At 44.8% G+C, this 27,424-nt stretch overlaps 1 protein-coding gene across 1 annotated transcript in view; it reads left to right on the top strand.

Moving 5' to 3' along the window:
- Positions 1 to 27,424, top strand: part of OIT3 (oncoprotein induced transcript 3) — a 61,768-nt gene that overhangs the window by 26,720 nt on the left and 7,624 nt on the right. Inside the window, exons 5-8 of the mRNA XM_029609170.1 lie at positions 4,134 to 4,256; positions 11,511 to 11,671; positions 13,974 to 14,389; positions 25,557 to 25,656. Coding sequence (XP_029465030.1) covers positions 4,134 to 4,256; positions 11,511 to 11,671; positions 13,974 to 14,389; positions 25,557 to 25,656 — 800 coding nt within the window. The remainder of the gene's footprint in view (positions 1 to 4,133; positions 4,257 to 11,510; positions 11,672 to 13,973; positions 14,390 to 25,556; positions 25,657 to 27,424) is intronic.

The raw sequence follows: 27,424 nt of genomic DNA on the forward strand, positions 1-27,424 counted from the left end.
TTTTCGAACCCGCTGATAGCAATCGGTTAGGAAAACGGATGCCGGTAAAATTGTGCATCCGTTCTCCTGACCGCACCAGTCAGCACATTTTTTTTTTAATTTTTTAATTTAAAAATATTTTTTTAATTAAAAATTTTTTTTTTTTTTTTACATTTTTGGTTCCTCCGACTTAATATTGCTAGGATATTAAGTCGCTAGGATATTAAGTCGGAGGGTGTACAGAAAAGCAGTATTTTCTGCTTTTCTGTACACTTTTCCGGGCTGCTCATAAATTAAGGCCTGCCCTTGTGGATTGGCTGCACATTTTACTTTTTGAATCCCAGGTGGATGACTAATAGGCTCATCAACATGCATTTGCATGTGTTGAGTGCTATTAGTTTTCAGGGGGTTTGGCGTGCGTTTTCGAGGTGCTAAACCCCTTACAGTATAAGGGGTAATAGACAATCCTCAAAAACGTGTGGCCAAATGCGTGTTGAACAGTGCACATGGCCCAGCGCACGTCACTGAATCGGCCCGAAGATTAGGAAACACTCACTGTTATACCAATAGCTTTTTATCTCCATGTGTTCCAGTTTGTCCAGTGTGATATAGTATAATAATAATCCGTGATGGACAGGGCAAGCTAAGTAGTGTCCTAGCTTCTGGAAAGGTAATCTTCAGCCTATTTACTCTTTCTTTTATGATTTTGCTCTGACTGCCTTGCTCCTGCTGTGCTTGGGCTTGGGTGAAGCAGATCAACCCTCTTCACTGATCAGTAATTCATTTTCCTAAAAGATCGGCGTGCTGTCAAAGCCATGCCTGCTTACAGGGCTGGCGCGACCCAATAAGCGAACTATGCGGTCGCCTAGGGCCACAAGCGGAGCTCATCTCACTCACAGCCGAGAGGAGTAAAGACTCAGCAGGCCGTGAGCAACAGAGACTTAGGCCCCGAGCAACATCCTCCTGCACATGGCTGAGAAATGCAGACACTTGGAGGGCCACGAGCAGCGCCCATCCAGCTCACGGACAAGAGAAGCAGAATCTTGGCGGAGCACGAGCGGCGCCTCTGTTTGTATGTGTGTGTCAGTAAGTGAGAGGGATTGTATGTGTACAAGAGAGCAATGGTGTTAGTGAGAGAGAGGGAGGGAGCCTGTGGAAGGGTGCGTGTGTGAGTGAGACAAGAAATCTAAGTGTGTGTGTAAGAGAAGGGGGCCTGTCTGAGTGAATGGGGTCAGAGCCGGGGCCTGGACTAGGGGGGGAGGGGGTGAGCGCAAGGTAGAAGGTTCCGGCCCTGCCTGCTTAACATTCACTGTGCTGGGGATCTTGTGATTAAACCTTTTACCAATTTAAGCTCTTATCCTGCAGCCTTCAGGTGCCAAGCGAGCACTCTACTTTAGTCAGGCTTTTTATATCCACTCCCTTATTGCTTCACTCTGTCACACATGCCCATCCATTTTGGACAAAATGCCCCTTGTTCCGCTAATGATGCAGTCACCCTAATAGGGTCCACCATCTTTATCCACTTTGGGTGACCTGGCCTAATGCTCTTGACAAGCTCTCATACAAGCTTACACTGGGGCCTCATAAGAAGAAAAAAAAATACTTTTTTTGTAACTTTATGCAAATAAAATATTGTAGAGTTGATTCATTCATTTTTTGGCCAGAAAGGCCAAGGCAAATATCTATTCAGACAGCAAATAAACATTTTTGTAATTCATTCCTGTAGCATATCCTATTCAGGTGCCTGAATAGAGGTGAATTATATGCAAATAAGATATAATGAAGCAAATCATACCTGCCCTGGTCAGAGGTGAGGAATACATTAACTACATTTCATTATGCATGAGCCTAGCAATCTCTTTTCTAATATTCAAAGTCCCCTACAGAAAAATGCAAGGAAATTACACTAAGTATGCCCAGGCCATAATGTCAATGTGATCTAAAGGGCAAGAACCCAAAAAAAACCTGCTGAAGCTGCAATGTCCTTACTGCCTCGTTTTCATACTTTGTGAAACACTTTTTCACTCAGGCTCAATAGGATTCAGTATAGAAAACAACATTGGGAACTCGATAATACGGAGCACTATCAAAGCTTGCACTGCATAAGGGATGATGATATAGCTCCACATCGATGAACTGATCGAGTCCTGGTTTTTCCGCTGATATATAATTTGGATTTCCCACTTGACTTCCCTAAGAAAAGCATGGTGTATCTTGTCCCACTTGATATAGAGCTATAGTGTCACTCCACATGTATATCACCTCATTTTGTATGAGCAAAAATGTTACGGGCAGAAAAAAAAGAGTAAGATACACAGAACAATGAAAAAGAACATTTCTGAGCAGGTTGTCCCCACACAGACTGAAACTAATTAAGCACCTGTAAAGAACAGCCTTTATGGATTTATAAGCAATCAGGAGATCTAAAATAGTTATGAACAGCTCAGTCTCTGTGTGTCCGATATTCAGTGCCTCTTGCCGGATGCATTTTTGACTTATCCAGCTAAGTGGTGGCATCTGAATATCCATTAACAATCAGCAATAGTTAGCAGGACAAGGGAATGATGGGGAGGAGCTACATAGCCAGATAACTTAACTGGATATGTAGCGATATTTACACTTGTCAAGCTATATTAGCTGGATAAGTTAGGCCTGCTATTAAGGAGGTGTAGCTGGATAAACTTATCTGGCTAACTAAAAAGTCAACTGCTTATATGCAGTGGTACAGCCATCTGAGGAACACCTAGCTCAGAGCTCCTTCTTCATCAGGACTATATTTGATCTCTCACTCACAGATAAGCAAACCAAGACCGAAGGTTCTGACAGAAGACTGTGATAGTCATGTGCACGGAGAGACGGACACTCTCAGCCAAAAGTCTCCTACTTTTCCCTGCATAATCACCATCAGGGTCCCCCTCTTCCTTCTCCTTAGAGACTGGAGGACTTACAATTTAAATTTGTGCCTGAGAGATGGGAGGGTGGACTGATTTGCTGAAAAATCACGAGGAGCAGCAGTGGGATTTGACGTCTGGCTTCCTTGGTACTCAGCCTGCTGCTCTAACCTCTAGGTTAGACGTAGTTGTGCCCCTTGAGAAAGAAAGTATATAGACTGTATTTTTCTGACACTGCTTTGAAGTCCAAAATAAAGGCTGTCTTTGAAAGGCTTTATTGCACCATTACTTTTATTTACTTGGAATGGCATTACCTATTGATCTCACACCTTGCCTTTTGCCATACGCTCCCCTGTGTGACCATGTTTACTCCACACTAACGATATCCTCTTGAGAAAGAAGCCGTGTATGTCTGCAGGAGCTACTTTTGTGTGAAAGGTGAAGTGGTTCTCCATGCTGTACAGTTCTCCTAGGTCATCTGGGTGCTGAGGACAAGACTCTATTAGGAGAATTTCAAAAGCCCAGCACGCGCCAAAACTGGGAGATACGCAAGTACATCAGGCTGGCATTGTGCCGAGAGGATGTTAAAAGCCACCAGTGCTCGCGTATATCTCCTGGTACGCACAAAAGTGAGAGAGCCCAAAAAGGGTGTGGGGGTGTGGGCATGGTCTGGGCAAGGCAAGAGAGGGACATGGGCATTCTGGGACTTTAATATGAAATACGCGTGTATTTATCACACATAAGTGTGCGCCGAGGTCCCCTGTCCCATAATTTTACTACTGCTATGGATGGCGTGTATATCATAAAATAACAAAAAAAACCTAGACTAGTCAGTGGGGTTATACGTTTTGGGGCTAAGAGGGGGAAAAGGAAGGCTAATAACCTAGGGAAGTTTGGAAGTCCTATCCCTTAACTGGGTGAACTGGGAATGAACTGAGAAAATGGTGTGGGTGCGTGCTGCTTATAAAATTCCCCTATTCATGCATCCATATAAAATTGTGCGCACATGTACACACGTTCAGCCTATTTATCCCATGCATATATTTACGCACATATGTTATAAAATGGGCCAATAACAATGGCATCAGCTATGAACGACTCAGATCTAATCAATGACGGGGTCAGTGCATGCACGGAAAGATTTGTCCTGCGTTCTCTCTCTCTTCACATCTCTCCTTGATCTTCCTTTTCCTTACCTTGTCTCCCTTCTTGCTTATTTTTTCTCTTTCTTTCTCACTCTCTGCTTGTTTTCCCCTCCTTTAGAAATTGAAGGCTGCCATAACAACAACGGGGGCTGCAGCCATGACTGCCTCATGGTGGGGGATAAATACCAATGTCAGTGCCCTCGAGGACTTGTCCTTTCTGATGATCACCACAGCTGCCAAGGTATGATCCAGAACGTATCGCCTTCATGTGTTCTGGAGGCAATTCTCAAACTGTTTGCATTGGGATAAAGATCGTGCACACTAGTTACCCGTGGGCTTTGCACCAATTTTCGAAGCAAAAGCAGGCACTTGCTAGTGCTTTTCCTGTGGGTAGAAGTTTGCCTGGAAAAAATACGCATGAAGCCATTTCCTCGCGTGCTTTTCCTCCCCCAACCTAAATATGCCCCCGGGAAACACCTCCTCTCAGGGTGGTTGACCGTGCACATGTTGTGGAAGAACACACAAAGTTCTAGCCACGTTAAGGAAGGACCATTTTCAGACTGTCAGTTAACGTGGGTAAAACACTTTTAACTCTAAGAGGACAATTTTCAAAGGTTTTTGTTTTTTTTACATGGTCATCATTTATTTAGACATGCTTTTCCAACAAGTGAGTCCAAAATGAGTTACAATAAAATAAGCAGTCTTCGGATAGTGTGATAATACAGTGCATTGGATTAGATAAATAGTCACTTAGGATGAGGATTTTCGGTGGGCCTAAGTAGTAGGATAGTAAAAGGGCCTCATACAAGATTTGGTGTCAGTGGAGTAGACTAGTTTGATATATTGTTCTGGCAAGGAGAGTTATGGCGGGTCTGTGTTGGTACAGCATGTCTCAGGTCTATATACTGGGTTTTTGTTTTGTAAGGTTCGAGTTATTGACTGCCGTACGCTGTCTCAAAAAGACAGGTTTTCAACAGCTTTCTAAAGATTAGGTGGTCTGGAGCAAGCCTGATGTAAAGGAGTCAGAGAGTTCCAAAGATTTGCGGCCGAGCCTGCAAAGGTTCTGTGTCTGGTGTTTGTGAGGCACATTTCTCTTGAGGAAGGCACCACAAGACGTGTCTGAGACAACAGGTGTAATGGGCGGGACGGTGTATGTGGGTGAAAGACTTGCTGAGGGAAGCTGGGGGTCAGGTCTTTGAGAGATTTGTAGGCTAGGATCAGGATCTAGTATAGCCATACCTGGGAACTTTTGACTTCCATTCACTCTGAGATTACCATGGATTAGCGGAGGGAGAATGGGGGAAAGGCAACTGCACAGAGGTACTGGATGCTCACAAATTTGCTCTCATAAACATTCTTACATGTTCACACTTACTTTCACTGCTCATTCTCTCACATTCTCACTTGTCCATTTACACCTTTACTTCTGCCATTCTCCCACCAACACACACACACTCACTCACGTCTCTCCCTCTTCCATACACACATGCCCACTCACTTTTACACCTGTACTCAGCTCTCTCCTATTCACCCACATACACTCTCAGATCTCTTCTTCCTACACAAACACACACTCACTCACTCTCACAAACATGCTCATTCATTCTCTCCCCCCCCCTTTCAAAACACACTAGCGACAGCAGACTCTAAATTGGGTTCCTGGAGCAGCAGCAGCCTCTTCCTTCTCCTCCTGTGCTGCGGAAGTGGACGCTGCCTTTTCTTACTCCTCGTTTGATGCATGGGCAGGAAATCGCAATATCGATTGGCCAAGGCAAACAGGATGGGCCGTGCAAGTGGCTGGATACAGGAAACAGGTTGTGCAGAGGCAGGTGGTGTCACGAGGAAGAGAAGTTAAGAGTTAAAAAGATCCGGAGATGGTAGAAATCACTGTCGCGTTCCTCCTTTTTCAGCCGCGCAAGACCAATGACGTTCCTTTCTTCTTTCCGGGTCCAAGCAGATTGGTTTTGCTGCAGCACCCGGAGATTTCCGGTATTGGCCCGGAGATTTCGGAATTCTAAAAGAGTTCCCAGGTATGAGTACAGCATTGGTAGCCATTGGCAAATGCAGGGTCTTCAGGAATGGGGTTATTTGATCACATTTGTGCGCATTCATTAGCATGAAGGCTGCAGCATTCTGTGTGAGTAGCAGGCAGTGGGTAAGGGTGCTGGAGATTCCAATACAGAGTGAATTACGGTGCTATTAAGTTCACTTAGAGAATAGCCACTGCCATTAGCAATGGTAACATGGGATAGACTTAGTTTTTGGGTACTTGCCAGGTTCTTATGGCCTGGATTGGCCACTGTTGGAAACAGGATGCTGGGCTTGATGGACCCTTGGTCTGACCCAGTATGGCATGTTCTTATGTTCTTATGTTCTTATCTGGGCGAGAGGGTACAGTGGCACGAATAACAGTTACAAAAGCAGTGTTGTCCAGTAGCAGGCAGAGATGATGGAGGTGGAAGAAAGCCATTTTATATAACTTCATGGTCGTGAGCTTTGCTGGTTCTCTGGGAGTCTAGTGAAAGCTTGAGAGCCGAGGGTTAGAGTTGCTTCATCAAGGATCACTTTCAGGAGAGGGTGACTGGGTTCTTTCTCCTCGATCCATAACATCTCTGTCTTTTGGGGAATTCATATTTAGTTGTTTTGGTGTAGCCAGGTGGCAATTGTTTCTAGGAAGGCACTGAGGTTTGGATAGTTTGATCCTGGTTTGTGCTGAATGGTATCGGTAGCCGGATGTCGTTCACACTACAGGAAGGCGAATGGGGCTTGGAAAAAGCTGTTTCTCAAGGAGACTTTAGCCTGAGTTTTCAAAGCAGATTTGTGCACCTAAATCCGCTGTGAAAATTTTGGGGTGTGTCATGGCCGGTATAACTGTGATTGTGAATTTACACACTACATTTGAAAATCGAAAATATCTGCATAAATCCTTTTTCTGCCTCGGCTCTGCTTCCCAGAATGCCTACTTACTGTGCACATAAAAGTACATACAATGATGCACAATCCTCAAATATTTTCCATTGGAAAGGAAACGGTAGAACTAGGAGGTCACAAAATGAAACACCGGGGGGGAGGGAGGATGACTTAGAATCAACATAAGAAAATATTTCTTCAAGGAGACGTTGGTGGATGCCTGGAATGCCCTCCTGGAAGAGGTGGTGAAGACGAAAACAGTAAATTAATTACAAAAGGCATGGGATAAACACTATGGATCCCTAAAGGCTAGAGATGGAAATGAAGGAAAGGATGTATGGAGGTAACCTGCATGGAGCGGCAGTTATTACCTTTAACACTACCCTTAACAGAAACATGGGGGTAACCTGCATGGAGTGGCAGTTAGTATCACAAGGAGCTTGTTGGGCAGACTGGATGGACTGTTTGGTCTTTCTCTGCCATCATTACTATGTTACATACAGTACATAGACCCCAAATAAATTTTCAAATGGTGATTTACATGCAGAAAGCAAGGTTTTTGCATGGAAATCGTTGGTGAAAATCAGGCCCATAATGTACTGGTGTGGAGCTCAGAGGGCTCTCCCAAGCTTCCCAAAGGTGTCTTTCCCCACAGAATCCCCTGGAGATAGGAAACGTGCTTCTTCCCTACAAGAAATGGTAGCGGGCTACCTGGTGGTTGTCCCAGCTCCTTAGGAAGACCTTTTCCTTTTTTCCTTCAGCCTTGGGTTCAGGAGCCATTCTTCAATCTGAACATCACTGGATCCTCAAAGAATCCTCTCCCACCTTGCAAATGGAAAAGAGAGGCAACCAATCCCCTCTCCTCCAAGAGCCCAATAAGAGCACAACTCTCGGCTGCCCGTCACGGCTCTTTGGACAACGTCTGTCCAGCAACTCACAAATAACCCCCTCTAGTGATTCACCAAGTCACCTTTTGGGGGATGGACCCTCCTATCAATCACCCTTGGATCTACTGTTGCTAGAAAGTTCCTCCTTGTAATCTGTGCACTGGAAAAGCATTGCATTAGGAGCCTCGTTAAACCCCCCCATCTGAGACACCTGTGCCTCGTTTCTTCCTTCTGATTGGTTCAGAAATGGAGGGGCTGGAAGGGAGGGAAAGGGTTGGGGGAGAGGGGAAGGGAGTACAAAGAAAGTCAAAACTAACTAAAGCAAAGCGAAGCAAAAAAAAAACAAAACATAATAACCTGCCATATTTTATGGATTGTCCTATATTACAGTCAATATGGTATAACAGGAATAAAAAAATTTTTTTCTTAAAAGTAACTGGCTGCTGAGTCTTAAGATAGAGGGAGGACAGTTTTCAGTGTCATTTACATAGGTAAATCACCCAGGTGAGAATTATCGCCCTCAGAACCAGCTTAAAGGACGCGCGGACACTTACAGCGTGCATACGTTAGCAAGCAGAATTCCTGGAGGTGTGTTTAGGTCAGGCGAGTAAACGACATGTGTACCTTTTTGTATTTTTTAAATTTCAATCGACCACCTAAACAAACAGCAGGAGCGAATGTGAGCGTTCACTTTGTAGTTCCCCTTTGAAAATTAGCAACAAGGTCCACACGTGCAAAAGTGCTTCTGCACCACACAGCTGGGTAGACACTGCAGCATTGCCCCCTTTCTGGTTTACGCTATTAATTCTTTGAGTGATTCTTAAACACGATGCATTGAGGGGATAAAAAAAAAATAATGTACTTTATCAAGGTTTTAATTATGTCTGAAAATTGGCAACTTGGGTTTTAATAATACAAGTGAGTGGGGAGCCTTTTTGTGACTCACCTTCCCACCTGTAACTCCATGCCATGCACCTCGCGACCCTTCCCCCAGCTGCACCCTCATCTGCTTCCCACCCTACAGGACGCACATTCTGTTCATTCTTCTTCTGACCCAACCCAAATTCGTTGTAGACATTGAAACTGCCAGAGACTCGTGCAAACTGAAGAATGAAAGGGGTTGCAAATGTCAGGAAAGTTCCAGACTCGTAGGGTCTGAGGTGGACAGAAGCCGGATGGCAGAACAGGAACCGTGTATGACTCCAGGCCAGTCCTTTCCTCAGTAAGCAGAACAGCTGCCCATCCATTATCTATACCAGATAATTCTGTGAGCATACAGAATTATGTGCCTGCTCCCCTTTGAAGCTCTGAGAAATTAGGGGACCAATATTCAAAAGAGTTTAGGATCCTAAATTAGCCCTTTTGAATATTTACTAGGGCTGAGAAAGACTCATAGTTTCATTAGGATTCTAAATTTAGGAGCATAAAACGTGGGTGGCTATGGGGGCAGAGTTAGGGTGGGGAAACAAAGTTAGGAGCTTAGCACTGATTTTCAGAACTCGGCACCTAATTTAGGAGTCTAAATCTAGGCAAATGAATATTAGGCTTAAATTTAGGTGCCTAACTTTTAGGTACCTAAATTTATGTGAATTTTCAGCTAAAACCTTAGGTACCTAATTTAGAAGTCTAAATTTAGGCAGGGCTGATGGAAGTACTAGGCAGACTAAGCGGCCACTTAGAGCGCCACAAGTTTAGGGGCAGCCTCCTAGTGCTTCCACCGACCCTGATCACAATCGGACCTTACTGCTTCTGTTCCTTCAACCTGTGCTGGCTGGACCTCCACTGCTCTACCTCCAAAGAAGGCCGGGCTGGTCTGAAGGAGCAGAAGCAGCAGCCTTCACGAGCTGGCCCGCACACCCAAAGAAGCAGCAAGAGTTGAAACGCGGGGCCGGAATAAGGAGGAGGAGCAGCAGGACGGCCACACGGCTCGAAGAAGCAGCTATTCTTGAACGTCCGGAAGAAGGAGGCAGTGAGACAGAGCAGGGCCCGCAGGACCTGAAGAAAAGAATCATTGGTTGGGCCCACTCTGCCTGAAGAATATAGGATTCAGGAGGCACAGCAGTGTCGGCTGGGATGTGCGGCTCGAAAGAGCAGAAGCAACAGTGGAGTTGGTCAGGCCGCGTGGCTGAAGGCAGCAGCTGCAAGAGATGTCCCAGTGGTGAAGGGTGCCCAAGGAGGAGGCTGCGGTCCTGCCGCTTGTTCTGGAGGGAGAGAAGAGTGAGTGTGTGTGTATGTGTGTAAGCATGAGCATGTGTGTATATGTGTGTGGGCATATGAGAGTGTGTATGGTATGTATATGAAGGAGCATAGGTTGGCATGTTTGTGAACATGTGTGTGAATGAGCATACGTGGGCATGCATGTGAAGGAGCAAAGGAGAGTGTGTGTGTGTGTGAGAGAGAGTATGTGTGTGAAGGAGTGTGTGTGCTAGAAGATATGTGTATGTGAAAGAAAGAGGAGAAAATATTTGGCCGCCTCCTCCTCTACACCCCCGCCCCTACTAATTCATGATAATCTCATGGTGACTGTAAATCAAAAGTTCCCAGGAAGGGAGAGTGGTAGATTTTTTTTATCCTTATTAGTTTTAATTATTGGATGTTATTTGATGTGTCTGCTTTTTAAAATGTTGTTGGTGTTTGGGAAATTTTAAAAAATTTTACATAAGGCTTTAATTATTGGATGTTCTGTTCATCAGCTGTTTTGAAATACTTATTATTTTTATTAGTTTGGTTTCACTACTATGATTGATATTTTATATTTCTTGATTTTAATGTTTGATGTTTCATGAGGACTTGTAATATTTCTGTTTTTCCATTGTTGCACTGCATACAGAATCTGCATTCTTATGATTTCCAATTTAGGTTTTTGTCTCCACATTTCTATTTATGGTTTCTTTATTCTTTATTTGATGAGAGTCTGCCTGTGTTCTGCATGTTGCGTGACCAAGGTGAGGTATTCTGCTGGCGTGTACTTTCTGTGTAGGGATCTATAGCAGCCTGGCTTGTTCTGTTTTCCTAATAGGAGGTGCGTTGTGTTTTGGGGCCTGGTGTAATAGTTGCAGTGTTGTCTTTTCATAAGTAGGGTTGTTACTGTTTGAGTGATGGGAGCTAGTGTTGTTTTGATATGGGAGGTTTACTGTATTGTAATTCAATTTTCTCAAAGCTTTCTGATAGACAAACCGTATCCAACACGCATTACAATAGGCCTAATACCATAATGGCTCCAAGGGTCCTTTTTTGCAGCACAGTAAACATAATGTATATGTTGTTATAAGTGCTGTTTTAACCTCAGAATGTACTTTTTCATGTACAATCTATTATTGTAAATGCATAATTTTTAATTGTGTGTGGGGAGGTGGGAGGGAGGGACGCAAGGCTGTAAGGTTCACCTACTGCACCAAGTACCTTTGCACTGACCCTGAATATAGAAGCTCATTTTTTTCATTAATATCTGCCCCTAGATCTATAAAAAGGGAATGTAACACCTTACGCTGGGCACAAGAAAGTCTGAATCCTCAGGTGTATTCCCTGGATTTTGGGCATTAAGAACGTCGTCTGTATCTTGGTAAATAATTTTGGTTCATCAGAGCCCAGACTGGAGTTCTTTGTTGACGGAGGTTGCTAATGCTGTAGCGCCTAGGAGCAGAATGTGTTGCTTTAGTAATACCATAATAATCCTTGCTGTGGGGGTTTTCTTGCAGTTCCTGTGCTGTGCAAACCCAGCTCCATTGAGGTGGCCGTCCCCAGGGACCTGGTTGGAGGGTTGGAGCTCTTCTTATCCAATTCTTCCTGCAAGGGAGTATCCAATGGCACCCATGTCAACATCAACTTCACCTTAAAGTCTTGTGGCACCGTCGTGGATGTACGTACCTTCATACTGCAAAGGTCGGGCACGTCAGGAAGACCAGAAGCTAGCGTTCTAACGTGCAAGCCCCACAGTCCCCCAGCACTCACTGCAGCTTTCTCAAGAGAAACATTCAGGGGGGAGCTTGCAGGCTCACGAGTACTTTGTGCCCATGGGCTTGCAAGCAAAGTTTCAACGAGAAACATCTCTTTGGAGTTTTCCTTTGAAAGTCCACAGGCTGGCGGGGAACGTGGATACTCGTTTCCTTGCGTACTTTGCAGGTGTAATGTACACGGGGCAAAGTACTCGGGAGGATTTCAGAATAGAATCCCCGCTTGTACTTTAGTCTGCCTGCCCCGGTCCTCGTCCCCGCCATACCGTATGCATACGTTTACCTCTACGTGGGAGGAGCACGTTTGGTAGCATAGAGGCTTCTGACAATTGTCTCCCTTGCAGTTTACGGAGCCGTCAGGGCACAAAACTGCAATCCAGTGTGCTCACACCTAACCCAAGTCCACAGGGCCGGAGCTGTGGTGGTGGTCGCCTAGAGCACCACCAGCACGCGGCCCAGAGATGGAGAGCCAGTACCCCCAGAGAAGGGAGAGCTGTGCGGGAGCTGCTGCCAAGAGAGGAGGAGGGCGGTCCATGAGCAAAGGCCTTCCCTCGGGCACCAGCCCTGCAGGTCCATCATTCCACCAGCCCCAGCTTTTCACAAAATCCATTCAAGACTTTAAAGCAAACACTGATTTGTACCAGTCATTTATTTGGGCAAACTCTGGCAGCACCATTTAGTTTATCTTGAGTTGGCCTGAAGGGGGTGCAGATTTTCAAAGCTAGTCCCCGATGTGAGTCCAGTTGGAAAAAAAAAAAAAGTATCTCCTGCCTAGGAGAGAAACAGGCCCCAGAAAAAAAACAAATTGGGCAGTCCAGCCCAGTTTTTTCCCCCCAAACATAAATAATCTACATGTGAGACACACGCAGGCCAGAATACTTTGGATTGGGTCCTAAGATTCTTCATATTCATTAGTCAATACGCTCAGAAAATAAAGTCGTTTCCCAAGCTTTGATGTCTCTGGTTTTTACCTTCTCCTCTGCTTCTTTCTCTTTTTTTTTCTCATCACTTCTCTTTGGTTTCGCCTTGTTCTCTCACTCTTCACCTTTCTCCTCACCTCTTTTTCTTTCTATCTCTCCTCCCTTCTTCTATCCTACAGCAACAGATCTACAACAACTCCAAAAGCATGTCAGATCCTAACAGTCAGACAGAAAGAGCCGTGAGTGCTCGCCTGTCTTTCAATCACTTCCTGCCTACGGAGCACAAATAAATAGCCCTCGCCTTGCCTTGCGTCTACACCTCTGACAGGAGCCTGAGCTGGAGAGCGGACGCTCTTCTACAGAGTGCTTGAGGCTTAGAAGAGGACCTAGAAGTTCCCCTGGAAAGAAAGGGTGTAGACAAGTTGCAACTGGGAGTTCTCATGGATTTCTCTCCTTCTTTTTGTTAACTACTCATTTCCAGTGAGCCCCTAACTGCCCCCACATTACCTTGTCTTTGAAAGTTCATGGTAAACTCCGCTACCTGACCAGCGACAGAGCCTGGAGTAACTTCATCCTGCCCTACTGGGAGCTCGGGGAGGGGGAGGAGAGGAGGAGTAGGGGGGCACCAGGGTAACAGACATCCTCAGTGTGAAAACTGAACCTGGTGCCCCTCCTCCCTTAGCACAGCGCTCCCTCCTTTGGCAGTGGCTCTGGCATAGTAGACCCCCACCCCCATCCTATGCCCAGCTCCAGTATCCCCCCTCTGCTCTGCTCTTTCCTCCTACCCAGTGCCCACAGGGCCCAGCTTCTTCCCACTCTCTCTCCCTAGCATACTCTTCTCTCTCCTTTCTCGCCTCTCCTCTTTCTTCTCCCTCTCCCTACAGACTGATCCCTCCCTTGTCCCGCACAGTGTTCCTGAGTCTCCAGCTTGCAGATTTCATACGAAAGGGGGGTGGGGAGGGAGGGGACAGTGGTGCCCCTTTGAGCGTGACTCTCTATGGGGTTGCACAACCCAAACATCAGCCCTGGGGGGCCCGGCGAGGAAATGGGAGGCAAAGGGGCAGCGAGGGGACAATGCACCCTAATGCTCAGGCATGGCACTGGCCTTCGCTTTCTGATGAATCCCAGTGCTTGATTAATAGGGGTGAATAGGGATCGTTCTCCTTTCTTTATCTTTCTTTTCTTCCCCCTTTCTTTGTCTCTCTTTCTTCACTTGTCGTTGTCTTGTAATTGTCCCTTGGTTTCCTTTTTCTCCAGTGTGACTGATCTAACCGACCCTCCCTTGCAGGTAGTGAATGATAAAATCATCGCCAGTAATCTGGTGACAGGCATGCCGAAGCAGACACCAGGCAGCAATGGCGACATCATCATCCGCACCAGCAAGATACTGATCCCGGTGTCCTGTGAGTTCCCGCGGCTCTATACCGTCTCTGAAGGCTATGTGCCCAACCTCAAGAACTCCCCACTGGAGATCCAGGGACGCAGCCGGGGAACTTTCCCCTTCACCCTTGAGATCTTTAAGGATAAGGACTTTGAGGAGCCCTACAAGGAGACGTTGCCTGTGCTGAAGCTACGAGACTCCCTCTACTTTGGCATTGAGCCCCTCATGCGAGTCAGTGGCTTGCAGACCCTCGTTGAGAGCTGCTTTGCTACCCCCACTTCCAAGGTTGATGAAATCCTGAAGTACTATCTCATTCAGGATGGGTAAGTCCTATAGCTATGCTTCAGTTTTGACTCTCATTGTTTCCCATCCTGTGAAGTAGATGAGGTCTTGGGGCTTCGGCCATGGAACAGAAGCCATCCCACTTTTAACAAAAAAAAAACAAAACCCAAAAACATGTCCTGGCAGTGCCTCCTGGACCATAGCTCGCACCGCCACTAGCACTGACAAATTCTGAAGCATGGCAGCAGTGAGCCCAGCAATGGCATCGGACAGTAAGGCGTGGGGAAACATGAGCCAGAATGTGCTCACAGGCCTTGCTTCTCGGCACCCACACCCATGAAAGAAGCACCACTCCAGTCCCGGGGTTTGCCGTTGTATATCGCTTCAAGGCTCAGCTAATTTCTCTCTTCCCTTAATTATTTACTGTCCGGCCATGATCCCACATACCTCTGACCTCACACTCTGCCATCCCATTCATTGCTGATCCCATGAAAATATATGCTTAGAATCAACGATAGAGGAAATTTTATCAGAGTGTTGAGCATTTTCTGAAATTATGTTGTATGGTTTGATTTTGATATGGGGGGGGGAGGGGTTAGAAAGGCAGGGTAGCCTCAGCCTAACTAACTGGATCATTTATCAATTTCATAGTAAAATTTACATCACTAATGAATATCTCAGAATGTTTCTGTAACACCACCCTGCCTAAACCCCAACCCACCTTCCGAAACCCACCTCAATAGCACAAGTGCGAAAATTTATCACACCTTGCGGAAATTGCCTGTGCCATGCAGGAGCAGGGTAATTAGCCTAACCACGCCCTCTTTTTATCGTGGGCGCTATTTCCGCTGTATTTGTAGCATTTTGATAAATCTAGGCCTAAGCCATTTCGTGTTTATTTTTTTAACCCAAATGCTGAAATTGGTAGCTCGTTATGGCTATAGGATCAAGATTGACTTTTTTCCCCACAACATCTTTGGCCAGATCCACAAAAAGACAGACTTTTCCTTCTAACCTCTCCGCAATATTGCCTACAAGGATATTGAGCAGAACCGACCCCAGAACAAATCCGTGAGGCACGTTTGTTTCCTCATAATGGATTGAATTTACCACCACCTTCTGTGTTGTCTATGACTCTGTCAGATACTAATACTCACCATGAGACTGCTCAATTTATTTGTCATTCTCCTGAGCAGGACAGTATCGAAAGCTTTGCTTGCTTTATCCAAGTAAACCATATCCAGCGGACACTCTTGATCTAATTCTCTAGCTATCTAATCAAAGACATTGATCAAATTTGTTTGGCACAATCTTCCTTTGGTAAACCCATGCTACCTTGAATCCTGCCACCCGCTGGATTCTAGATATTTAATTATCCTTTCCTTCAGTAGAGTCTCCATTAATTTTCCCACTTTTGAGGTTAGGCTAACTGGTCTATAGTTTTCAACTTGTATGAAGTGGGACAACATCTGTCCCTTTTTCAGTCTTGTGGTATCAGTGCTATCTCCAAAGATAGGAAGAACCATTTTCAAACCATTTTTGCAGGTCTAATGGTGGTTTATCCTCTGAGATGAGGTCTTTGAAAATTATCCATCTTATGTGCAAGTAAAATTTTGTGCAAAGCAGGGGCAGTTCTATAATGAGGCAGGGTGAGGTGGCCGCTTCAGGCGGCAAAATTGCCCCTGAAACCTTCCTGCCCCAGCCGCCTCACCCTGACTTTATTATGCCTTTTTTTTTAACTTCCTGGAGGAAGAGAAGAAGAGGGGCTGCTGGCTCTGTGGCCTAAAGAGAAATCTGTGGGGACACTGCTGCGGCCGGAAGACAACCATGCAGGGCCGGAAGAGAGCCCTGCAAGGCCACGGCAGAGCCCATCCAGCCATAGCTGGAAGAAAGCCGTAAGGGTCCATGGAAGAGCCCATCCTGGCCGGCAGCTGAAGAAATGGAAGAGCGGCTGCCGGCGGAGCCAAGCTGGCGGCTGAAAAAATGGAAGAGAAAAGCAGTGCTGCCTTGTTGAAAGTGACCGTGTAGTAAGTGTGGCCTAAGTAAGTGGAAAAGCAGTGAGGCCCCGCTGGCAACACTGCTGATTCTGAAGGGGCTGCGCTGTTTTCCATTTTACTAAGGCAGCACTTACCATGCCGGCAATTTCGGATGGAAGAGAGAGCATGTGTGCATGTGTGTGGGAGAGTGAAGAGAGAGTGTATGCTTGTGTATGGAAGAGAGAGCATGTGTGCATGTGTGTGGAAGAGTGAGAGAGTATGTGTGCATGTGTGTGGGAGAGTGAGAGAGAGTGTGTGCTTGTGTATGGAAGAGAGAGCATGTGTGTGGGAGAGTTAGAGAGAGTGTGTGCTTGTGCATGGAAGAGAGAGCATGTGTGTGGGAGAGTGAAGAGAGAGTGTGTGCTTGTGTATGGAAGAGACAGCATGTGTGTTTGTGTGTGGGAGAGTGAAAACATATATGTGGGTGAGAGAGAGCATGTGTGCATGTGTGTGGGAGAGTGAGAGAGCATTTGTGTGTGTGTGGGAGAGTGAGAGAGAGCATGTGTGCATATATGTGGGGAAGTGACAGAGAGCATATGTGTGTACACAACTACCCCAGTTACTCTACCTGCTGACAATTTCAGGGCATCTGGAAATCAAAAGTTCTAAGGTATCGATAATTGGGAATTTTTTAAAATCCTTATTTAATTGTTGGGTGATATTTGTTGTGTCTATTTTAAAATATTTTATTGATTTTGGAAGATTTTTATATGAGTTTTTAATTATTGAATGTTATTCTATTCATTAATTGTTTTGAATTATTCTTTTTATTGGTATGGTTTTACTAATTTTGTTTATGAGGAATGGTAATGTTTCTGCTTTTTACATTGTTGCAGTTTCCTGTTCAGTTTTTGGCTGTACATTTCTATTTATACTATATGGTCTCTTTATTCTGTATTTGAGGGTCTATCTGTGTTTTCCATGTGTGACTGAAGTGAGTTATTCTATTAGGGTATAGTTTCTATGTAGGGATCTATAGCAGCCTGGCTTGTTCTGTTTTCCTAATAGGGGGTATATTACTATTTTAGGCCTGGTGTAATATTTGCAGTATTAACTTTCATAGGTAGGGTTGTTGCTGTTTGAGTGCTAGCAGTTAGTGCTATTTTCATATAGAAATTCTTTTTTCTCGTGGCTCTCTGAGGGTCATGCCCATGCCCAAGATGCATTGCAGTAGGCCTAACACCATAGAGATTCCAAGCGTCTCCTGCTTTCTTGCAGGGTTTTCTGGTTGGCACCTCAGCAGTGCCTGTAATAATAATATACATATTATAAGTGATATTTTTAGCTCAGAAGACTGTGCTTTGAATGTTCTTTTTCATGTAAAATCTGTTATTATAAATGCATAATTTTTAATTGTATGTGAGGAGGGTGTGATGGGGTGGGGGGGGGGTGCAAGGCTATGAAGTTTTCCTAGGGTCTCTAATACCAACAGTGCCTAGGGGCCATGGGCACTGCTGTACAAACATTGAACAGAATCTCCCAGCTCGTGGTGTCATGTCTTGTGGAAAGGGGAGGGCGCAGATTTTCACTTGGCCATAGGCACCAAACTCCCTGGCTACAGCTCTGGCTGAAGAAATGGAAGAGAAGCCCAAGGGTCGCCGCCGGAACCCAGGAGAGTGATGGCCGAGAGGAAAAAAGAGGCTGCGAGCTGCTGCCGGAACTCAAGGCGGTCAAAGGAAAGGAAAGGAGGCCATGGGCCGCCGCCAGAGCCCATGGTGGTGGCAGAAGAATGGGAAAAAGCACAATTTGTGTGTGTGTTGTGTGTGAGGCAGCCTGTGTGTGTGTGTGTGTGTGTGTGCCTATGAGAGGATGGTGGGGTGTGTATGTGTATATATGAGAGGGGGTGTGTATGTGTGCATATGTATGTGTGTGTGTGTGTGTATGAGAGGGTGAGTGTGTGTGTATATCTGTATATATGAGAGGGGGTGTGTATGTGTGCATATGTATGTGTGTGTGTGTGTGTATGAGAGGGTGAGTGTGTGTGTATATCTGTATATATGAGAGGGGGTGTGTATGTGTGCATATGTATGTGTGTGTGTGTGTGTGTGTGCCTATGAGAGGATGGTGGGGTGTGTGTATGTGTATATATGAGAGGGGGTGTGTATGTGTGCATATGTATGTGTGTGTGTGTGTGTGTGTGTGTGTGTGTGCCTATGAGAGGATGGTGGGGTGTGTATGTGTATATATGAGAGGGGGTGTGTATGTGTGCATATGTATGTATGTGTGTGTGTGTGTGTATGAGAGGGTGAGTGTGTGTGTATATCTGTATATATGAGAGGGGGTGTGTATGTGTGCATATGTATGTGTGTGTGTGTGTGTGTGTGTGTGTGCCTATGAGGAGGGATGCTGGGGTGTGTATGTTGTATATATGAGAGGGGGTTGTGTAGTGTGCATATGTATGTATGTGTGTGTGGTGTGTGTATGGAGAGGGTGAGTGTGTGTGTATCTGTATATATGAGAGGGGGTGTGTATGTGTGCATATGTATGTGTGTGTGTGTGTGTGTGTGTGTGCCTATGAGAGGATGGTGGGGTGTGTATGTGTATATATGAGAGGGGGTATGTATGTGTGTGTGTGTGTGTGTGTGTGTGTGTGTGCCTATGAGAGGATGGTGGGGTGTGTATGTGTATATATGAGAGGGGGGTGTGTATGTGTGCATATGTATGTGTGTGTGTGTGTGTGTGTGTGTATGAGAGGGTGAGTGTGTGTGTATCTGTATTTATGGGAGGGTTTTTGTGTATGTGTATGTGTGTGTCTATGAGGGAGAGTGCCTGCGCACGTGTGTGAGAGTGTCTGTATATATGTGTGAGAGAGAGAGGTTAAAGTTTGTGCACCTCCTCCAATCTATGACAATCTCAGGAGGACTGGAAATCTAAAGTTCCCAGGTATGGAGAGTGGGAGATTTTTTTTTTTTTTTTTTGAATCCTTGTTAGTTTTAATTATTGGATGTGTGGTATCTGCTGTTTTAAATATTTTATTAGTGTTTGGTAATATTTTAAACATTCTTATATGTTTTTAAATAGCTGAATTTATCAGCAGATTTGATATTCTTTTTATTGGTATGTTTAATTTTTTATATTTCTTGATTGTGTTTGCATTGCTTACAGAGCTTGGCTTCTTGTGATTTCCAGTTCAGTTTTTGTCTGCACGTTTCACTTTATATTTTATGATCTCTTTATTCTGTATCTGGTGAGAGTCTATCTGTGTTCTGCTTGTGTGACTGAGGCTTTAGGTATTCTGCTAGCTTGTAGTTTCTGTGTAGGGATTTATAACAGCCTGGCTTTAATCTGTTTTCCTAATAGGAGGTGCATTGGTGATTAGGGCCTGATGTAATATTTGTAGTAGGGCTTTTTCATAGGTTGAGGGCTAGCAATTATAATATGGAAGGCTTACTATATTGGAATTGTAGTTCAGTTTATTCCTGGCTTTCTGTGGGCCAAGTCCACACCCAGTGCACTTTACCATAGGCCTAATACCATATGGTATCCAGTAAACTGCCTTGATTACTATGAGAAAGGTAGTTTATTAAGTCTATTAAACTATTATTATTGAAAGTGTGTTTTTTTTGCAGTGTATGCCTATATAATATATATGTTGTAAGTGATATTTTTACTTCAGAAGTTAGTACTTTGAATGTGTATTTTCCATATGAAATCTGCCTTTTTAAGTTGGGAAAGTTAATACATTTTAAAATGGAAAAGAATGCATACGTTTTAATTATGTGGGGAGGGGAGGGAAGGGGGATTGAAAGGCTGTAAGGTTTGTCTAGGGCATCTAATACTCTTGTATCAACCCTAAGAGAGAAAGTATGTCACACACACAGACTCCCACCATTCACCAACCTCTCAAACCCCCAGGGGGCAGATCCTGGAGATGGGTGGGAGGCAGGCAATAGGGAATGGAGGAATTCTATTTCTGGACCCAGGAGCTGGAGTGGGCAAAACATTTCTCTGGCGCCCCCTAGTGTGGATGCTGAAGACTGAGAACAAAAAAATACTGTAACAGGCCCAAAAACTGAGAGGTTAGAGCAGGGGGCTGCAAACAAGGGAAGCCAGGGTTCATATCCTATTGCCATTTCTTGTGATCTTGGGCAAATCACTTCATCCTCTATTGCCTTTCCCCTGCCCTGGCCCTCGGTGATTTCACCTGCACAGGCCATGGGGGGTGGGGGGCACTTCATCCTTTGCCTCAAGCAGCAGATTGCCTTGAGCCGCCCCTGGTGCAAAGTAACATTGCATGCATGATGCATGATTTTACCCACGGTGAAAGGAGGCATTCCCAGCGGTGGAGTTTGGGGAGGGTTTTGCAAATGCACACTTATATTTCAATTTTCAAAAGTACCTGCATTTTTATAGGTGGAAAAAGTAAGTAGCCATTCAAAAGGGAGGTACAGATTTATGTGGATACTTTTTTCTTAAGTAATTTTCAAAGCAAAAGCTTTCCCTTTGAAAACTGGTGAAAAGTTTGCTGGTAAAAAAAACAAAAAACAAAAACCTGCCAATTTCGTACTTCTGCAGGCAGTTTGAAAATTGCCCTCCTATTGAAAAATTCCTTCAGCAGACCTGACAGAACCTATCTGAGTTCCCATAATGCTCTGGGATGTGTCCAATCTGGCCCCATAGCTTTGCCCATTTGCAGATGTGTGGTTCTGTACAAACCCTTTCCTTCTGTAAATGGTGTGCCATCTCTCTCACTACCATATGTATCCCCGCCAACAACTGGCAGTCCTTCTCCAATCCCTTCTTTAGTGAATACGAAAGATATAAAAATGTAAAAGATGGCATGGTGAGAAAGATCAGCGAACTCATCTTCCTGGCTCCACAGTGGTCAGTCTGGATCATTTGGAAGAACCCAGTAGAGCCTAAAAGGAAAGTCTATGTCCTATTGCTTACTCCCAGAAGTATGGCATGGAGATACTTAAGTCTAATAACTAGACTATGAACTAATAACTGCTTATGAACCTGTTTTTATCAGACCTTGTTTAAACTCAGCTATACTACTAGCCTTGGCCAAATTTGCTGGCAAACAGGGACATCAATAGCTATGGTCACATGGGGCCTGTGTTCTAAGTCTGCTCTTGAGTTGCCCTGACTGAGTCCTAGCTGTTCCCTCCCAGAGCTCGACCTTTGGCTCCTCCCCCTGCCTTTCTCCCCTCCCCGCCCTCCATCCATGTCCTGGCCTGGTGCTGTAAACGTAAGCTTTTTTTCTTGGAGGACTGGCTCCTCCTTTCTTCCTGTCATGGCCCATACATGGCCTGGATTTGTCAATAGGCACCCCAGGCCTGTGCCTAGGGCAGTAAACATCTGTTGGGGTGTGGTTCTGTACACAGGGCAGCAGGCTGGCTGAAGATTTGCTGCCTTTCAGCTGTGCTGAGTCTCACTCAGTGGAGATCAGCCCTCAGCTTTCTGCTTCAGCTCCTCCCCTCCCTGGCAGTGTTCAGGGAACAGGAGGGGGGGGGGGGGGAGTGAGCCTGCAGCAGACAGAGTAAAGGGGGATCATTTTGGAGAGATTAGGAGGGGCAGAGTAGAGATAATTGGAGGGTGGGAAGAAAGGCTGGAGGATGAGAGGAGGACTGGCTGCTATGGTGGTCTCTGTGAGGGAGAAGGGAACAAGGGTAGGGGGCAGCGAGAGAAGGGATTGGTGCCAAGTGAATGTCTATGTCGTATTGGGTGGGATGTTAGAGAGGGGATGCAAGAAGGAGCAGGTCCAGAGCATGGTAAAGACCCTTCCCACTCCTTCTTTTGATCTTGGATTCTATCCCCCAAATCCTGGAAACCCCCTTCCTACCTCTGCCTTCTTCCCAGATCCTGGAACCCACTCCCTACCCCTTCCTGTTCCCTCCTCCTCCTCTTCCTCAGTCCAAGAACCCGCCTCTCCCTCTTCTTCCCCATCCCTAGTCCTCTTTCCTTCTCGCACTCCTCCCCCTCCTTTCTCCTCTCCCATTCCTGATCCTCCTCCCTTCCTCTCCCCAGCCCTGAGGTCTCCTCCCTGTACTGATACTTTATACTGATATATACAGACTAAAACTAATTTATTTTTATAATATAATATAATATCATATAATATCATATAATATAATATAATATAAGAGAGAGAAATGTTTTTGTTTCAGAATGTTAAAATGTTTGCCCCAGAATGCACCCCGAACTGCCACAGGAAACCAGGGGACTGCGTCTTAAACCTTCTGCTACCTGTTGTTCCACCTTGGGGGGGGGGGGGGGGGTGACAGGAGGTAACAGCACCAACAGTGCCTAGGGGCATCAAAAATCCTAAATCCGTCTCTGACTGCAGCGCTGCTGAACCTCGCAGGCCTGGACACGGAAGGGGAGGCTGCAGAAAGAAAGCGAGCTTCAAGCTCCAGGAGGGGAGAGAGCCAGGGCTTTTACTGCAATAGCAAATTAGGGATGGGAGGGGAAATGGGTGTGGGTGAACAAGGAAGGAGGAAGGTGGGTAGGGGGAGAAAAGAATGAGGACTCGACTGGGTGCAGAGAGAGTAGAAATGGGAGGGGAGAGTGAGCATCAGAAATAGGTGGGGATTGGATGGGCGCGTGAGGACTGGAGGTGAGAAAAGGAGCTCAGAGAGACTGGGGAGAGAGTGGGGACTTGGGGATGGGTGGGGAGAAGGGGGATTTGGAGATTGAGCAGGGATTGGGGGATAGCAGAGACTCAGTGATTGGGTGAGGGAGATCTGGGACTTGAGATTGAGTGGAACATCAGGGATTCAGCTGTTGGATGGGAGATATGAGGGCATAAGAACATAAGAAATTGCCATACTGGGTCAGACCAAGGGTCCATGAAGCCCAGCATCCTGTTTCCAACAGTAGCCAATCCAAGTCACAAGTATCTGGCAAGTATCCAAACATTAAATAGATCTCAAGTTATTATTGCTTACTAATTAATAGCAGTTTATGGATTTTTCCTTTAGGAACTTATCCAAACCTTTTTTAAACCCAGTTACACTAACTGCTGTAACCATATCCTCTGGCAATGAATTCCAGAGTTTAACTATGCACTGAGTAAAAAAGAATTTTCTTCGATTTGTTGTAAATAAGCTACTTGCTAAATTCATGGAGTGCCCCCTGGTCCTTCTGTTATCTGCGAGAGTAAATAAACGATTTACATTAACTTGTTCAAGTCCGTTCATGATTTTGTAGACCTGTATCATATCCCCCCTCAGTCGTCTCTTCTCCAAACTGAGCAGCCCTAACTTCCTTAGCCTTTCCTCATTGGGCAGCCGTTCCATGCCCCTTATCATTTTGGTCGCCCTTCTCTGCACTTTTTCTAGTGCAACTATATCTTTTTTTGAGATGCGGTCACCAGAATTGTACACAGTATTCAAGGTGGGGTCTCACCATGGAGCGATACAGAGGCATTATGACATTTTCCGTTTTATTCACCATTCCTTTTCTAATAATTCCTAACATTCTGTTTGCTTTTTTGACTGCCGCAGCACACTGAGCTGACGATTTCAATGTGTTATCCACTATGACGCCTAGATCTCTTTCCTGGGTATTAACTGCCAAGATAGAACCCTAACATCATGTAACTACAGCAAGGGTTATTTTCCCCTATATACATCACTCTGCACTTGTCCATGTTAAATTTCATCTGCCATTTGGAAGCCCAATCTTCTCTACCTAATTTTGTGTAATCCACAAATTTGATCACCTCACTCGTCATACCCCTTTCCAGATTAAAAAGCATCAGTCCAAGTACAGATCCCTGAGGCACTCCACTGTTTACTTTTTTCCACTGTGAAAACAGACCATTTAATCCTACTTTCTGTTTCCTGACTTTTAACCAGCTTGCAATTCATAAAAGGACCTCGCCTCCTATCACATGACTTTTTAGTTGTCTTACAAGCCTCTCATGCGGGCATTTGTCGAGCACCTTTTGAAAATCCAAATACACCACATCTACTGGTTCACCTTTGTCCACATGTTTATTCACCCCTTCAAAAAAATGTAGGAGATTTGTGAGGCAAGACTTCCCTTGGGTAAATCCATGCTGGCTGTGTCCATTAAACCATGTCAATCCAAATGTTTTGTGATTTTATTCTTTATAACAGTTTCCACGAGTATGGATGTGTTAGATGGGCTAGGAGGTATATTATGAAGATGTGTATATGAAATAAGGGCATGAGAAGGGGGGTAAAGAGTGGGGAGGGTCTTAGATATGGAGAGCTGACAGTGGGTGAGAAGTGGTGGAAAGGGATGGATTCATGAAGTGTACGAGAGAGAATGAAAATGAGACGCAGGAGGAAGTGAAAGAGGAATAATGGGAGACCTGGAAAGGAATACGAAACAGAGGAATGTGACTGGAGGCAGGGGAGAGGATAAGAGAAACAAAACTGGGGCTAATGAAGGGGGTGAGAGGCAGAGGGTAGTAGTTAAGGCTTAAGGAAAGAGTGGAAATGGGGTAAAAGGAAATAGGCAGAGGGAAGAGTTAGAACAGAAGGGGGAATGGGAGGACTGAGGAAGGGGTAAGAAAGGGAAAGACTCTAGGGCAAATGGTGCCCTGGGCTAAAAGTGCCCTCCCACCACCAGATGGCGCTCTCCCCCTCACACACACACAAAGCATTCCCTGGTAGTCGAGTGCCCCGACTGCCACCCCTGGATCCCCTGAACTCCTTCCTTATCTAAAAGAAGGCTCTGAGGTAGTCTAGTAGCGGCCTGGAGCATCCGCAAGCTCTGGGCTGGTTGATGCCATTTTGGAAAAGCAGCTGAAAGCTCCTAATTTTAAATTAGCTTATGCCAATATGAATTATTAAAGAATTTGTATGGGAGCATTTTAAAGCACTGGATCCATTAACATTTTTTCTTGGACAGTGTATGGCTCTAATGCGAGTATGGGTGTCACCACGTACATTTTATTAGTAATTTATGTGCAGTGGTCTTTTAGTGGATTTTTAAACACTGGGAATCTTACAATTTGTTTGATAGCATTTTATAGATTTTATTTTTGCATTTATGTATTTTTTTGTTGTATGATGTTTTATTATGCATGTTTTATTGTTTTATTTGCTACCTACTCATAGGGCTGGAAAGTATGAAACTTTATAAAAGGAAAATGTCATTCATTTATTGACTGGGAAAGCCATATCAAGAGAAAAGCTTTGTTTCTAACTGGGTCCCATGAGTCCTTTCTGATCTGACCTCTTCTGTTTTGTCATAGTTGTACCTCAGATGACTCTGTGAAACAGTACACCTCCAAGGATCACATGGCCAAGCATTTCCAGGTCCCTGTCTTTAAATTTGTGGGCAAAGACAACAAGGTGAGGCAAAAAAAAAAAAATCCCTTTAAGGTGCAATTGAATCAGAGGGAAGTGGGATTGGGCTAGAACCCAGACATTCAGATAGAGAGTATCTCCAAGCCCCATTTATTAGGAATTGATTTTTATTTTTGTGCTTTTCCTCCTTCGATTAATTAGTGTTGTGGACATGATGGTGAAAAATCAGCAACAGGTAAACAGGGTTGAGGGGGTGATTTGTAAACAGGCTGCCTAATCATAAATTACGCAGATTTCCAAAGAGAAACCCCCCATGTTGTTTCTCTTTGAAAATTAGCGAGTACAAGGTGTCCATGCTAAAGGCCTCTGCATATTTTGCAGCTGCTACTTGTGAGGGAGGCAGGGGTGGGAAAGAGCATATGCATTTTCCGAAATATAAAGTACATGTGCTGTTTTCCTCCTGCAAACTGGACGTCTTGTCCAGAGGAACTCCTCTCTTTTTTCTTGCAGCTAAAAATATATGCACAGTGGAAGCTGCACATACTTTTAGCTGCAGGAGGTTATGTGCATTTCAGGAGGGCAACTTTCAGTTGGGGCATTTTACCCAGATCACTGCCCTCTGATTAACCCTAAAATATTTACATTCAAAAGGTATTTGATGAGTTTGATGAATAAAAATAACAACATCCTATGTTTATGAAATCACAGCTTAGGTGTAACAAAGGTTAAAAATGTATTTTTGTTGCCACAAATTACTGTGGTGAATAATAATAACCTCATCTCAGAGTTCCACCAGTAATTTATTGTGAATGCTGCTGCTATGGTGCTGTTTATAATGATTTCAGCTTTGTAAGGAGAAGCACATTTACATGTGCTTGTAATGTTTGTACCAAATTATTCTGCAGATAAAGACACTAAACTTACAGGTTCCATGAGCTGGTGCTGGCCAGGTTGGACTGTGGAATTCAGCAGTGGAGACTTTTCAGACCAGGCTGAGGTGTTTGCAGAATTTTCTCTCAAATCCTTTGCTCTTATGCCCTTTTATTCCATCTTTCAGGGCTGCAGCAATAAAGATCACACAATTTGTGACCAATATAACCTACCAAGGTGTTATGGATAACGGTCCATTGCGGCAGAAACATGTAGAACTAGTTTTTACTAGTTCTCTGGGTGGTTTTCTGTTTTATCTCCATTTGCAGGAATCCCTGCTACCATAGACAGCCACTTGCAGCTCAGAGAATGGCGCTGCCCACGTGATCATGAGGGGGGTCACAGCTTTGATTGAATAACCCCAGTCTTGAAAATCCTGCACTGGAGATCAGGACAAGCCTGATGTAAGGAGAAAGGTAGCTCCTAGGGTTGGAGCAGCACACTGTGTACACGCCCACTATGATATCCGATCAAACTTAGGGCGAGAGAAAAATGCTTGCCTCCAGGTTCACTCACCATACTGACTCGTTTTAATATGTTTGGAATCACAGATGTGACCAAGTCCATAGGAATCAGTGGGGGAAAATGGATGAATAGTAAAAACTCAGAAATCTTTTATTCTTGTTGGAAATACACACCTGAGATATAATTAGAAGGAACTTATAAAAGTAAAAAAAGTTGAGGAAAGTGTATACGTATGTAGAAATTGAAAAAAAAAAAAGCCACATATGTGTAAATAGCAATTTAATCACAAAGGTTATCCCACAAAGACGATATCTTTAACAGTTTCATAAGTGTTCATGATGACTGTTTGTCGGACCTTGATCTATCGTGAGTCACTCAGTACCATTCTTATGTGACTCTTAAAGGATAAACGGTCTAT

This window comes from Rhinatrema bivittatum, chromosome 7 (assembly GCF_901001135.1).
Source record: "Rhinatrema bivittatum chromosome 7, aRhiBiv1.1, whole genome shotgun sequence".
In the NCBI taxonomy this organism is placed as follows: Eukaryota; Metazoa; Chordata; class Amphibia; order Gymnophiona; family Rhinatrematidae; genus Rhinatrema; species Rhinatrema bivittatum.